The sequence below is a fragment of the Bactrocera latifrons genome, unplaced genomic scaffold (genome assembly GCF_001853355.1).
Source record: "Bactrocera latifrons isolate USDA-ARS-PBARC rearing strain unplaced genomic scaffold, ASM185335v1 scaffold_179, whole genome shotgun sequence".
NCBI classification, from domain to species: Eukaryota; Metazoa; Arthropoda; class Insecta; order Diptera; family Tephritidae; genus Bactrocera; species Bactrocera latifrons.
In genome coordinates, this window is record NW_017535285.1 from 431544 (window position 1) to 447871 (window position 16328).

Consider the following 16328-nt stretch of genomic DNA (forward strand, 5'->3'; position numbering starts at 1 on the left):
ACATTTCATTAACTTTTCAATTGAAATCGCWGTAATATTCATGTTTTTCATTAATACTCACAGTTAATTATTTGAATATATCTATTTTATTTTAAGAAAAAATCGTTTTTGTTTAATTCTATAAATATATTTAATTAATTGGAGAATTCTTCTTTCAATTTATATAAAGTAATGTATCGACTTCAAGTGTTTGTTTTATCTCCAGCAAGCAGCTGATTGCAAATAGTGATTTCTGGCGGCTTTATTTGTATACATCTTTTATAAGATTGAAATATTTTTGTAAATCTCCAAACAATTTGCTATCTAAATATAAAATCATATGGAGACGTCTCTCAACCATATGTCAGAAATGGATGTGACTAATTCAAGAGTAATTATAATTGATCCTTCAACATTTCTCAAAAAGAAAGTAGTGCATTCAACTAATAATCCTCCAAATGGTAAGTACAAAACAACTTCTTTGGGAAAAGAAAGAAAAAGTGTTCCACATGTTCCAACAACTGGGAAATCTTTGGAGGACCCCATACAGAAGCCATCAAAACTGTATTTTCCTTCACTAAGCATTGAACAAAATATGAAAATACAGGAAATAAGGGATAACCATAGAAAACGAAATCAACTGCAGAATATTCAAACATCTCTAAACCCAAATAAGCAAACTGAAAAACCCCTAGTTCAATGTGCCCCTGTTTGTCCGGAAACCAYACCACTCACAATGTATATTGAATTGTGAGTATTCAAATATTCAAATATTATTATTTCTTAAAGTATTAAATATGATTTTTATGTTAGCATAAATGAAGCTTTATTTGACGACGAGGAATTGGCGAAAAAGCAACATATACCAGTGTACGATTCTGACGGTGAAGTATTAGAGCTTGAGGAGCAAACACTTGAGTAATAATTTACTTTATATTCAACTTGCATTATTTGTCTGCTACAAAATATATAATTTTCAGACATGAGCTAGAAAATCCACAAAATAACAGTAGTGCCACATTCACCACAAACGGTGTGCAAACTGAGGAACCGTAAATATAAACAATAAAGTTCATAAACATTTTAAATTTCATGTTTTACTTTTCACAGAGCGGAAGATCGAATCAATTGTGGATTTGTTAATGTTTCAAAAACTGGCGATGACAAATATTTTAATCTTCGTTGTTTTTATTGCGATGCGGAATTCCCTATATCATTTTGGTCCGAATTTTCAGATCATGTTATCGATACTCATGGTGACYTGGAAAAAGTATATACCGAAAACGACGTGAAATCTGTAAGCGATGTCGAGTCTCTCAACGATGAAACTGATATTTTCAATGAACATTTTTCTAATGATGACGTTGAAGTGTCGGGAAAAAAACTGTTTGTCAATTTAATTGATAAAGATCGTTTAAATTGTCTGACTATAAAACCGGACGTTAAAGAACTGTTACCAGAACACTTCGACCATGGTAATGGTTATGATAGTTTCTCTGATGAGGAACCTTATTATATGTCTGCAGAAAATTATGAAGTCTGCTTAGAACACTGTTACGGCAGAATGGGGGTAAGTTGTTGTTTTTGTGTTGTTATTAATAATGCCTAACAATAATACTAATAAAAAATCTGTTTTTACACTTTCAAATATAGGATAAGAATAAATGTAATGCGACACCTGGGGAAACAATAGATCAGGTAATTAAAAATAATATCACAACATACAATTATTAGATAATTTCTATCTACTATCTTAACTAATATTGATTTTACAATTTTGCAGATAAGCTTCGAAAATACCGCCCCTGCAATTGTAATGGATTTCTTGGAACATTTAAAAGGATTTCCCAGTTTATGGCGAGACAACAGCGATTTGAATATCAAAAGATATAAAAATGAGCTAAAAGATTTGTTGACAATAATGACGGAAAAGTGGAGTCTTAATTTAAAAAAGAGTGTTTTGTGTAAAAATGTTGAAAATATTAAAGCTTGGTTTATTGGTATGACTGAAGCAAAAGGAGGACGTTCGAATATGAAATTCACTGAAAAATATATCGACTACTATACCAAATGTGCAGAATATATGTATTGCGACGGCGACTTAAAAAAAACAAAGGTGTACTGTGATATTTGTAAAAAGTTTTGTTATGATGCAGTTGGATTGCAAATTCATAAACATCGTAGGCACAACATGGGTCAACTACCATATTCTTGCAATAAGTGTGATAAGCGATTCGATTATATACATAAATTACGTAAGCATTTACAAAGAAAGCATGTGGTACCTGGATACCTGCTTGAGACTGAGGCCGTTTGCGCCGAATGTGACCAAACATTTACAGATTCACGTGAATATGTAAAACATTTGGAAATCCATCCGAAGGGCAATTGCCATTTTGCTTGCGATGTATGTGGATTTCGTACTAGAACTGCTGGCATTTTGAGACACCACAAACAGMGTCATCAAGAACGTGTAAAAAACGAAGAAAAAATTTTTGAATGCGATGAATGTCCATTTCGTTGTACCACCATTAGCCTGTTAAAGCAGCACAAAAGACGCCATGGAGAGCCTAATTATCAATGTGAACTTTGTCCAAAACGATTTCACTTTTCAAACCTTTTAAAAAAGCATATGACCGTTCATAACGGTAGTTATGACTATGTTTGCGAAAAATGTGGAAAACTTTTCGTAAGGAAAACATATTTAATGGATCATGTGAAGCATTTGCATATGGGTTATGGTCATTGTAAAATTTGCAATCGAGTTTACGGCAAGCAATGCATATTTCAAAAACATTTACGCACACAGCATCGACCGTTAATTGGTTCAATTGAAGAACTGACACGCCGAACTTTGGTTAACTCAGAAGGACAAAATGTAGGCTTGTCAAGTCGTCCACGTTTAAAATGCAGAAAGTACACATATGTTATAGATCCTGTTACGAACAGGCGTACACTAAAATGCCCGAAGTGTGATAAATGTTACAATCAATATGATTCTTTGTACGCACATTTTAAAAAGATCCATGGTGCTACAGTACCTGGTTATACCAGGCGGTTAACTGGAAATCAAAAGTTAATAAAAAATCATAAGAAAACTTCTGTTCTGAGATCTGTTAGTTTTGCGCTGGCTGATCCAAATGTATCRGAAGCAGTAGCTGCTGTTAACACAATTCTCGAGAGTAGCAGCATAAAACATGATAATCCAATAAGTCAAAATAACAGAATAAGTAATTGTAATGAAATTGATACTACTGATAGCAAAACGACAATGGAAAGTGACGTTAAAGAGTTCCAKGATGTAACACCGATATCGTCTTTTGAAAAATTTATTAATAGAATGCATATAAGTAACGATTGTGCTCCCAATACCGCCAATAAACCTGAAACTAATCAAAAAAATAATCCAGAGGCAACTATAAAAATCGAAAATTGTCTTATGGATTTTGAGTATTTATTAAATAACAGTTCGGCCATAAACTTTTCATAAAAGTTTGAAAATAATTTAATGTTTAAAATAAGATTACTTTGTACGTTTTGTAATGTATGGGCAAATAATAATTTAAGTAAAGTTAACATTGAATTTGTATGCTCGATTTGCCTTTATTGAGCACAAAAATGTTTTTAATAAGCAGTGGGTAATAATCAACAATGCAGGACAACTTTTTTTTTAATGTTTGTAACTCTCACTGTGATGAATATTCTTATTATTAATATAAATGTATTAAATCTCATTTTATATTTACTTTAATTAGAAAAGAAATATGTATTTTAAGTTCTTTGAAACATTTGTGTAATATTTTGTAGTTATACTTGTAAAATTTTTGGAGATTGATATTTGAACAGTAGACTCTCTTCCGGTTCGTGGGTCAATTGTATAGGTATATATTCAAAAAAGCCATATTTAAATATAGCAAAAACGGAATAGTACAACACTGTACGGACAACAAAAATGGCAACTCAACAGTGCAACCAACCGAAACTTCATTTACACGAGTAATGACAAAAACAAAAGCGGCATCACTGTCAGGCCAACCAATGAAAGAGGTCTTCTGAACGGGTGAATGACGAATGTCAACGCAAAGCGTGTAGTAAACGGTGTAATAATAGAAGAAAAAGTGCAAAAATCCCAGTTCAATGCAATAGTGAACAGAAGTAGTGTGAAAATCATTTGAAAATTTATTCAAAAATACTTTCGAATTTATTGAAAGAACATATTTGCAAAGCCTAGCTACAACACACAAAATAAGTACAAGTTAAGAGTAACGTATTGAGAAAAATATTAGTTGTGATAAGCGATCGCGCGTTTTTGTGTATTTGGTGCGTTTTTGTTTTTTCGGACAAAGTTTTAGAATATACGTTCTCTGCTTATGCCCTTGCGATTGTATTTCATTTACTACGTGATGTTTAATATGTGCAAAGTGATGAATTAAAATCTAAGGAATATATTTACTGATACTCAATTAAGTTCGAGTTGATAGTAATTGTAGTGACCGTATTTTGTGGCGTTTGGGCTAACCGTTGGCCACGGATATAGTGMCATTCTCGTGGTTCACTTGTCTAAGTTATAATAGTCTCATATTAAACTACTATGTTGTTGACAAAACTTTATTAAGACTGCTATATACTAGATTTAAAAGCAAAATTGTGAAAAGTTTAAGTATTAAATTACAACTAAACATCTGAAATGGATTCAAGCACAAATATTGGTGAGTAGGTTGTTCTACCATTTTCACATTTCAAATTGAATTTTCAATTTAGCTGCTAGTTGGTTAAGCAACACATGCATTAAAAAATATAATTTGAATTTGAAATCAAATATGTAGTAACAAATATATTTATGATAAGTTAGTGTTATATTGTTGCATAGCACCAATGGATATGGTTTTGTTATATTCTTATGGCTTTTAACCTACTTAAAGAAATTTTGGAATTGCTGACCAGCTAAAATTAAAGCAGTTCTGTCAGCCACAGCCATTTAAAAAATGTGTATATCAGCAATAACAGTCATGAATATTTCGGTAATAATATTCTCATTTTAGTTGCAAATATAGTTATAGATTCATTAGTACATATTTAATATTGGTCATGTTATCAATCTTTGGGAATACTCTAACGTCATTGTATAGTAGATGGACGACAATGCCTCCAAAATCAGAATTTCCCATTCATGGGACATTTTTGAATGAATGCTGCCAGATAATTTATTTCTAAATATTTTAGAGAAAATTGAGTTGTCGCTTAGAAAAACATTTCCTTACACTTAATTTGTGCACGAATATTATAAAATTGTTCTAGTACTGGGGAATGATTTAGCATATCTAATTGACTAAAACATATTAACCTGCCATAACGTGTTTCTCAGTTATTTATAAAAGTGAACATGATTTAGAAATTTTATTGGGAAACTGATAAAAAATACACATTTGCCATCCAAGATATAATTTAAAAAAAACGGTGAATAAAAAAAACAGTTTTATGTCGCCCTAAAGTAATGTTTTTACAACCAGGGTTGGATTAATGTTTTCAAAATTAAAAACAGTTTTAAATTTTTAATATGTTAATGCGAGAATATTTATGACGTTACGGTCACCTTTTCTTATTGGGTTAGGCGTTATTATTCAATACTGTCATACAGATGGCGCAATAAAAATTCTTATTTGACATTTGGCTCTGGTCGACCGATTTAGGGTTAGTTTTACGCAATTGACTTTTACACGGGTTATTAGCGGCGTGAAATACTTTTCTTATTTTCTTGCAGTATCAAAGAAAAACCTTGTGTAAGTCAAAAAAACGTAATTTTCTTAAATCATGGAATKTATAAACAAATATATTTTTACAGTTAGTACTTTGAAGTATAATCAGCTAAGCAATGTCTGCTTTTGTTGCCGTACGTCAATCCACCGCCTTGAGTTTTGCACTCGCTACCGTGGGCCGTTCTAATGCCACCCGTCGAGCTTTGAGCACTGAACGTTTCATACGTTGCTCGAGAGGATCAGCAGTAGCACTTTTGCATTGCCCAAAACGTATTCCTTCGCTTGCTACTGCCAGTCCAACTTTCCAACACTACGTACGCACATATGCCAACGAGAAAAGAGTATTCGAACGTACCAAGCCACATTGTAATGTCGGTACAATTGGCCATGTTGATCACGGAAAAACTACCTTGACCGCGGCAATCACCACAGTATTGGCCGATAAAGAATTGGCTGAAAGCAAAAAATACAATGAAATTGATAATGCACCAGAGGAAAAGGCACGCGGTATTACTATTAATGTGGCGCATGTTGAATATCAGACAGAGTCTCGGCATTACGGTCACACCGATTGTCCCGGACATGCTGATTACATTAAGAACATGATTACTGGAACAGCACAGATGGATGGTGCTATACTTGTAGTTGCTGCCACTGATGGTGCTATGCCACAAACCCGTGAGCATTTATTATTGGCTAAGCAAATAGGCATCAACCATATTGTAGTATTTATCAATAAAGTTGATGCTGCCGATCAAGAAATGGTAGATTTGGTCGAAATGGAAATTCGTGAACTAATGACTGAGATGGGTTATGATGGTGATAATGTGCCAGTTGTAAAAGGTTCAGCATTGTGTGCTTTAGAAGGACGCAATCCGGAAATTGGCTCTGAAGCCATTATGCAGTTGTTAAAAGAAGTTGACAACTTTATTCCAACGCCAGTTCGTGAATTGGATAAACCTTTCTTGTTGCCAGTTGAAAATGTATATTCGATACCCGGCCGTGGTACAGTCGTTACCGGACGTCTGGAACGTGGTGTAGTTAAAAAAGGCAATGACTGTGAATTTGTTGGTTACAATAAAGTTATTAAGTCGACAGTAACTGGAGTAGAAATGTTCCACCAAATACTTGATGAAGCACAGGCTGGTGATCAATTGGGCGCGCTGGTACGTGGTGTAAAGCGTGACGATATCAAGCGCGGTATGGTTATGTGCAAGCCGGGTTCAGTTAAAGCGTTAGATCAATTAGAAGCTCAGGTGTATATTTTAGCAAAAGAAGAAGGTGGTCGTCATAAACCATTCATGTCGTTCATTCAATTACAAATGTTTTCGCGTACATGGGATTGTGCCGTGCAGGTGCAGATACCCGATAAAGAGATGGTGATGCCTGGTGAGGACACTAAATTGATTTTACGTCTAATTCGTCCCATGGTTTTGGAGCAAGGACAGCGCTTCACCCTGCGTGATGGCAATTTAACGCTCGGCACTGGTGTTGTAACAAAAGTACTGCCGCCACTTAGTGAAAATGAACGTTTGTCATTGACGGAGGGCAAGAAGGCGCGTGAGAAGAAGGAGGCTGGCAAGAAATAAACTTTTTAAAATAAAAATGTTTTCTAATTATATTTAGTTTTACATATGATTACTATAACTGAAAGAGAAACRAATTGATATACAGAAAGTTGTAACTTTTCATCTTTTAATAAAATATGAAAGTATAAGCATTATAATTCCATGCATCCAGTTGATTGTTGAATAAAAATCGGAATAAATTAAGAATTGATTTTTAAATGTTGTCTTTCTGGGATTTAAGTTTTATTTTCAAACTAGATAAGTTAACGGTATAATTTTTATTTTATAATTGATAAAATATCTTAACGGAATTTGGCATAAAATATTATCCAAAGCAGTGCTACAAGATCCGAGGCAATTTTTCAGATCGGACTCTAGCATAAAGCTGACATACAAACTGAAGCATAAAAATCAAATTCTGTTATGGAAACCTATTTTTTGTTTTTGTGAAAGCAGTTTCCCTTGTTTTTAAGCGTGTGGGCTTATTTCATTCAAAATCCATATTCATTTAAGGTGCAATAAAATGGTATATATGTACATATATTAATTATTTTTACCAATACTTGTCTATCGATAGTTCCAAGCATACAAGTTTATGAAAATTTAAAGATTTCATCATATCTATTTTCATTTACTTTACCTCTCAGATACTCTCAATGATACTGCGCCTATGCCGGAATTGAGTTTTGAAGATCTATTGGACGATTCACCAGTGAAGAAAGCTATCGGTATAGGTGATGATCCTCTAGGGATCGAGGAAGAGCTCAGCTCCATAAAAAGTGATACATTGAATACGCCAGGACCCAAGAAACCACCACACCACACGCAATCAATATCGACACCAATCTCTGCAACAACAACAACCAATTCAGCGACGAAAATCGCAACCGACAGTGCTACCAAAGCGACAACAGCGCCAATTGTATTGAATAGCAGAAATATTTTACCAAAATCGGTAACAACCGGCAGTCAATTGGTGAAAATTTCTCCGAAAATCATAGCCGCAGGCACAACAACACTCGTTAAAAGTCCTTCAACATCGACGTTACCTGTTACCGGTAATACCACTACCGTTACAGCCGGAAAACGGGCTATAAAGACACCAAATGGTCAAATCGTTTATATACAGAAGAAGGCAACCGGCACGTCGGTTGGTGGAGGTTCAYTAATAACTACTACAGCTAACAACACAGCGGCTGGTGTTTCAACTAATGCGACAACTAACAGCAATAAAACCGTTGCTTTCAAATTGTTGCGTACTTCCGCTGGTGGTTTGGTGCCAATAAAAAGCACTGCAACCATGGTAACAGCTGCCACAGGATCAACCACCTCAACAAGCTCAACTGATGTAAAAACTAAGAATACGCTTACATTATCGCCAACTATTGCAAAGCAATTGCAAGGAGCAACCGGCGCTAAACGTGTCATATCCACTGCAGGTGGACAGGTTGTTATCAAAGCCTCACCAACCGCAACAGCAACTGTGGCGGCAACCACCAATGCGTCATCAATGAGCAGACCAACAACAGCAACGACAACAGCAGCAAGCACAACAACTTATCGTTTACAAACGAGTGCTGGCGGTACAAGTAACAGTGGTGCAACCAATCCAACTAGTGCTAGCAAAGGCTCACTAACGTCTGGGCACAAAATAATCGTACAATCCGCCAATGGCAAGCAAATCTTAGTTTCCAAAGAACAATTGATCAAATTGTCGCCGAAGCCACTCGCACTTGGTGCTACCACAAACACAGCAGTATCAGCCTCAGGTAACACTGGGGCGACTACAAGCAACACCAGCGCTACACGCCAATTACAGACTATACAGYTACCTGGTAAACAAGTACAATACTTACGTGTGTTGCCGAAGAGCAATGCTGACAATAACGGCAATATAGTGTCGTCTGCGACAACAACAACGAGTGGTGCCTCAGCGGTGAGCAATACACAAAGCAATAGTTCAACAACYTCRACGTTCAGAATTTTGAATGCCAGCGGTGTGCCGTCCAAGTTCACCGTGGTGCGCCCTAGTCCAACGGGCTCTACGAAACTAATACTAACGCAGTCACCAAAGAAGGAGAGCGGTGTGCCGGTAACATTCTCGCCGATAACTTCAAAAGTGGTAAGTGGTAGTGTTAGGAAGTAGGCGCATAAGTATTTATTTGCATTGGTATATTTGCGAACTTATCAATTTCATAATGTCTAATGTACTTTTGCAGCAAAAGACAATCGTGACAGTGCCGAATTTACGTGCTTTAGGTGATAGTCAACGCATTCAAAGTGCCACTTCCACCACCAACAGCTCCTCGTCCAATACCATATCATCCACAACTGCTCAGTTAATAAATACCAACGCCGGTCAATCGTTAATCAAAAGCAATGCTAATTCGAGCAACGCTACTTCTGGAACTACAACGCTCATACGTAAACATAAAATCTCCGAAATAAATTCGGAGCTCAAGCGCATCACCACGGTGACAGCTGCTGCTGAGGTGGAGGATGACAGTGTAGATATGGATGCACCGCCTGAGTCGAAAAGACTAGCAACCGGCAGTCATATTTTTATGTTGCCCCATTCAATGTTACGCCCCACAGTTGGGGGACAAGTGCGCCAGGTTACATTGCAGTCGAATGCTGGCATACCTGGAGAGGGWAAAAACGTTGGTGGTCAATCGCCAACGAGAAAAATGCCCCAACAACAAATGCAAAGTATACTCAAGAGCAATAATAATCTTTTGTTATCCGAGCCTTCTGGGCAGAAATCATTATTAATTAATGGCAAGACACATGCGATGATTGTGCAGCAACAACATAAAACATTGCAACTGAAGCGGCAATATCAGCAACAACAGCAACAACAACAAAAATTGATACAACAAGGGAAACTGGAGCAATTAGAACAAAAGAGTGAGAACACAAAACTACCAATCCTGGCGAAAWGCGGTGCAGCAGCAAGTAGCAGCAACAACAACAGCACCACCAATAGTAACAGCAGTCATAATGCTAATAGCGCGCTATTGAATTTTAAAATCAAATTGGAGCCTCCGGAAGAGAAACAAGACGGCAGTGAAGTAGATTTGTTGCCGGATGCGGCGAATGGCGGTATACGACGAAAACATTGCAACTGCAGCAAATCACAATGCTTGAAATTGTACTGCGACTGCTTTGCCAACGGTGAATTCTGTCAGGATTGTACGTGCAAAGATTGCTTCAATAATCTACAGTATGAAGATCAACGACAGCGGGCAATCAAAAATTGTCTGGAGCGAAATCCTAGCGCATTCAAGTGAGTACATAATAATTTTTTTATTTTCTACTAAAGTGMTTTAATTTCCCCTGCATACTTTGCCTTACCAATTATATGTACGTTATCATTTTTGAATGCTCACGATAACCTAAATAACACATTAACCCAGATGTGCCATAACTTTATTTCGTACTGTATAATTTATTATTTATTTAACGTTCCAAAACAAAAAACAAGAATATATGATAAAGACGATAACGAAGTGGACAGATTTAATTCAACAATAACAAATTAAACAATTTAAAGAAAAAGATATTTGCTTAAAATTCAGTAATTAAAAATAAGATAAAATAAAAAAAATTTAATATAAAATGCCACAAACAATACATAGTTGCACAAATGCTTTCAATGCCCTTTAATGTTGTCTCTCACTTATCTAGTTTCCCATAACCCYTTTCTTGACACTATAATAAATATACTTCTGTTGTTATTAAGTTTTAAGTACTAAAATTTTTTTCTTTCAATAAAAAAAAACTATAAATAATCGATAATAAAGATCATAAAGCCATAGAATGACATTAAAAATTATAATTTTGTTAAAAAGTACAGTTATATTCCTATCCTATAATATTGGCTCACATTCATTTATTTCACTTATACAATGTTTGCTACACATAACCTCAAAAATACAACATCGGGTTACTAAGTTAATAAATTTTATAAAATAAAAATAGCTTAAAATAAAATAAAAATTAAATGACAGAAAAAATAATTAAAATTATTTTAAGTACAGTTACACAAACTCTTTGCATSTCTTTTAATATTGCTTATCTCTCGTCCTTTTCCCCTAACACCTTTCTTTACATCTTCATTTGTATTTAACATAACCTCTAAAATCCATACTTCAGGCGTGATATATTTTGTTGTTGTGTACTGTGCTTATCGTGYATACTTGTTTGAATGAAAATTTGTGAAATTTGCTGCCATCAAGTAGGCGCTGCTAAGTTTGAATGCGCATAAAGAGAGGATACAAAAGCGCAGCACGATAAATATTTTTCGTTTTAATATTTCTTGTTTTGGTTGCGGTGAAAAAATCTTTTCATAATTTATACATCATCGCTTGTGTTAAATAWTTATACGCCACGTAATCACATACATTGTACATAATTCAACGAAATACCAATTTTAACGTATTCTCAGACCAAAAATAACCACCTCACGCGAACAAGGCGACATGCGTCACAACAAAGGCTGCAACTGCAAACGCTCCGGCTGTCTGAAGAACTATTGCGAATGTTATGAGGCGAAAATACCCTGTTCGTCCAACTGCAAATGCGTCGGTAGGTTTTTAAAACACAATATTTAGCGTTAACTTGTTTACATTGGTTGTTCACTCAAAAATTACAATTATAATTCGCTTATAGGTTGTCGAAATATCGAAGAACGTCCCGATTTGGACATGGATCCGATAGATCCGAAACTTTTAGCAACTATTGCAAGTGTGTCCCTACCAACGGGCAGTCAGAAACGCACCTACGACAAAACCAACACCAAAACATCTAGTCTTGGCAATGATAAACACTGTAAAGATACTGCTAAAGCTTTAGGTATGGGCAAAGATTTGCTAGCGGGACTTGCTGGCGGTAGCAACAGCATTGCTGGCGGCAGTACTTGTAGTGGCAGCAATGGCACTACTGGCGTTGCTGGCACAGCGTCCGAGAAGCAACAATGCAATTTTATTACACAAGAAGTGGTGGATGCCACCATACAATGCATGATTTCGCAGGCGGATGAATGCGAAAAGAATGGCTTACCCGCATATCAAACCGAAAAGATGGTTATGGAGGAGATGGGACGTTGTTTGGTGGAAATAATCGATTTCTCTATACGCAACACTGACACCAGCTTTACGCAAGACTAAGCAGGTGTCTGGACTTTACCGTTAAATTGTTAATAATAGCAGGCATGCAAATTTGTTTAGGAACATAGCGTTCAGTTGTAACGGCTACTTAGCTTTCTTAATACTATCAACAAACATAACAAAAACACATATTTGTATAATAAAAAAATATAAACAAACATTTATGCATAAGAACGTTGAAATAAAGTCGTAACAACCAGTAGTTGCTTTGAATCATGCTTTGTAAATAGTCAAAAAAACCTTCTACTAACCTAACGCATATGCTAAGCGACAATTAGTGTTTAGTGGGATTGCTCATTAAAAATTTTAGTACATTAATAAATAGCAAACAGTTACTTAGCATAAGCGTTAAATCTTTCGGGCAGCGCATACGGCTCGTGCATGGCGCTTGCATGTTTCATTTAGCATTACTAACGCGTATATTCGATGTTCGAGTATTTTCGTTATGGTGGTTAAGAAAATAAAGGCTTTTCTTTATTTATTTTGCATTAAGTTATAAAGTTTCTCCCACTTTTTGCGTTTACAAATTTTTTTTTGTTTTATTTTCGCATGAGTTTTCGGCTTTTTTGAAAAGTTACAAACAATTTTTCTTCTATTTTTAAATTGATTTTAATTGCATTTTTATTTATTCTTAAGTTTAACTTATAACGCTATATATATCTTTTACAACGTTAATTACTAAAATTTTTGTTACGTTTTACTAATAAAAAAAAAAAAAACATGAAAGCAAATGTTAGGCGTTCTTTTTTAGGAGTAAGATGCGCGCAGATATATTTTTTACATATATATTTGTTTATATTTAGTTTGCACACCTACTATCTAAACGATTAAAAAACACCGTTAAAACCAAAAGCTACAGTAAGAAAGATTAATAAATATGTATATACATACATATGCATAGTAAATGAAACAAAAAAGAAAAAACACAGCTTTTATGTAACAAATTCAAAATTTGACGTCTCCTCCAAAGGTAAATAATGTAAGTTCAAGACGCAAATGTAGTTATACATATTAGCTTTAAGTACTACAATTGTATAACTTGACCATTGTAAATAAAGGCTAATAAATTTGAAAAATATAATAATAAACATATTTAATTATATACTAGTTATTTAGAAATTAAAATGATACGCGTGACGAGCTGAGTCAATTTGGTCAGAAATCGATCAGAAATTTTGCACACGTTCTTTTCTACAGCGTATCTCCAGGAGCTCCTCTCAAAAAAGACGTGTTGGGGTGGCCACTATATCTCTAAACTGGATCCTCTGAAATAAAAAAAAGTAAAAAAATTCGTTAAAGTAATGTTAATGATTAATTAATAATCGAAGAAATAGTCAATATAATWTTTTGCCAAAATGGCGGTTTCTAAAAATAAATTCATATTTAATTAAAATTAATATTTGTATCAGTGAGTAAAAAATGTTCGAAGAAGCTCGTGTTAAAATTTGATACTATTCGGTTTGGCCGCTTTCAGGTAATGTTGCTTACCGATTTTGAAACGTACACTAAGAAAATAAAATAAAAAAAATYGATTTTTTGAAAATTCTAAATGTATACATATAACCCCTTAAAAAATATCTCKACGAAATTTGACATTTTTATTTTTCAATGCCACTTGGATAGATAGRTAAATAAATGAGGATCCCATTGGGTCTATTGTACCGTCTCACAAGTCCCAACGACTCACTTAACYCCAGCATATTTATAAATTTCAATATACTGCTAGGTGCTATTGAGGCGATGTGATCCCTATTTGGTAACATGGATCCAAGGGCCTTTATCCTACGTTTACAGACTGATGTGTAGTTGAGCAGGTGTTCTGGAGTGYCAGACTCTATGTCGCAGAATCGGCGATTTGCACAAGAAGCTTGGCTGATAGTTTTCTTCGATTGCAGGGGCGTGGTGCATCATGAGTTCTTGCCACAGGGAAGAACGGTCAATAAGGAATATTACCTGCAAGTAATGCGCAATTTGCGCGAAGCAATCCGCCAGAAACGCCCGGATTTGTGGAAGAACAAATATTGGCTTTTGCACCACGATAACGCCCCTGCTCACACATCGTTGCTTGAGCCATCGTTGCTTTTTGGCCAAAAACAACACACTAACGATGCCGCAGCCACCGTATTCCCCAGATCTGGCCCCCTGTGACTTTTTCTTGTTCCCTAAACTGAAGAGGCCCATGAAAGTACGACGTTACACTTCTCTTGACGAGATATAGACGGCATCGAAGGAAGAGCTGAAGAAGATAAAAAAAAAAAAATGATTTTTTGAAGTGCTTCGAAGATTGGAAAAACCGTTGGCACAAGTGTATAATATCTCATGGGGATTACTTTGTAGGGGACAAAATAGATATTCATGAATAAATGATCGTCTTAATGAAGTTTACTCTTATGGTAATGCTGTAAATGAAGACATCTGCTAACTCACTGTTATAATAAATACGCCATTTTTGGTACTTACCGCTGTACTTATTACATAATAAAAAGAAGTATACTTTTTAGTAGGTGTAGCTCGTTTATTCACCAACAACTTGAATTTATTTGTAACTGCAAGTTCTTCGCATSATTTTATAAATTACAATCATAATAATATATGTATCATATACCACACTGTTTTCAATACTGCATGTACTTAAATAGATATTTATGTAACTAAATGYTTTTGTTTTTGTTTTCCATCACTTATACATTACAAGTACCACTTATTTGTATTTATATTTTTGTTAATGTTTACATAGGATAAATGTTGCCATTTAGTGTTGTTTTAGTCAATAATACTTTGTGTTGTTATATATTTTTTGTCAAATAATTTTTTCGTATAGTATGTAGTATGTACTTTGTTATGTAATTAATTTTACTTAGTAAATACGACAAACTGGTTTCTCYCATAGTAATAAATAAATATAATATGCATGCATGTTTGTTTTTTCTTTTTGCCACATAACTGCAAGCGAATATTATAATATAAAAGTATGTAGGTGTTTGTTTTTATTTTTAAAAACTAACTTTTCAGTTATAATATACAGATAAGTATTTAAATTTTTATTTATTTCAATTTTTTTGATTTTTCTATTCTGAAAACTGCAATCGTGTTACTTATTATTATTTTTTTCCATGTAGCAAATATTGTTTTTTAACTTTTGACTCTTATGCTCAACGCTAAACTTTTTGAGAACTCGTGTAATACGCATTTATATTTTTTTATAATTTTTTTTAAATATAGTCTTTGCTAGCGAAAAATGCAATTATGCATACTAAGTAAGATACGTTTTTCTGTATTTTGTTTATTTTTTTTCAAAATTTATTTGTTTTTCTTTAAAATATTTATTTTCGTAGGTCACAAAGAGCTTTCAATAGTTTCAATAATATTAGTAATTTTTTTTAAATTTTTGTTTAACAGTTTATGCCTTTCTAATACTCGTAAATACACTTGTAGTTTTTATAATTTTTTTTACATACGTATTAATATTTCTTTTTTTAATTTTTAAATATTTTTGAATATTTTGATATATTTTTCGTCTTCTCATACTTTTTTTACGCGCACACTTCAAGCACAAAATCTGTGTCGCCTCTTTTTTTATTTATTTTTTTTTCATATACATATATGCATATATTGTTGGTTCAAATTATTTTATAATTTATATATGCAACTGTACTATATATCTACTTGTCAAAGCATTAATTTAAGTTAGGTTATGTTGAATTWTAAATTTTATACAGTGTTTGACCCCATACCAGCTTTTTATTAGTTGCGTTAAGTAACATTTAATTTAAATTTTAGACAATGAATATTTAAWATTTTTGCAGCAGTAAATTTAGAGACATCAATTGATATTTTGGAAACAGTAGTTGTAAGAC

At 34.2% G+C, this 16328-nt stretch overlaps 3 protein-coding genes across 3 annotated transcripts; all 3 read left to right on the top strand.

Annotated features, from left to right (window-relative positions):
• Positions 1–223: 223 nt before the first annotated feature.
• Positions 224–3566, top strand: LOC108967130. Its single transcript, XM_018930374.1, has 6 exons — positions 224–729; positions 793–897; positions 960–1031; positions 1090–1549; positions 1633–1677; positions 1763–3566. The coding sequence occupies exons 1-6, from the start codon at positions 320–322 to the stop codon at positions 3467–3469; spliced, it is 2799 nt and encodes a 932-aa protein (XP_018785919.1). The 5' UTR covers positions 224–319; the 3' UTR covers positions 3470–3566.
• Positions 3567–4018: 452 nt separating this feature from the next.
• On the top strand, positions 4019–12684 carry LOC108967153 (protein lin-54 homolog). Its single transcript, XM_018930413.1, has 5 exons — positions 4019–4688; positions 7951–9425; positions 9523–10589; positions 11751–11890; positions 11975–12684. The coding sequence occupies exons 1-5, from the start codon at positions 4667–4669 to the stop codon at positions 12469–12471; spliced, it is 3201 nt and encodes a 1066-aa protein (XP_018785958.1). The 5' UTR covers positions 4019–4666; the 3' UTR covers positions 12472–12684.
• LOC108967156 (elongation factor Tu 2) lies at positions 5665–7507 on the top strand. Its single transcript, XM_018930415.1, has 2 exons — positions 5665–5759; positions 5822–7507. The coding sequence occupies exon 2, from the start codon at positions 5852–5854 to the stop codon at positions 7322–7324; it is 1473 nt and encodes a 490-aa protein (XP_018785960.1). The 5' UTR covers positions 5665–5759; positions 5822–5851; the 3' UTR covers positions 7325–7507.
• Positions 12685–16328: the final 3644 nt, after the last annotated feature.

Coding starts and splice junctions, on each gene's coding strand:
- LOC108967156 (XM_018930415.1), top strand. CDS start 5,852: ATGTCTGCTTTTGTTGCCGTACGTCAATCCACCGCCTTGAGTTTTGCA.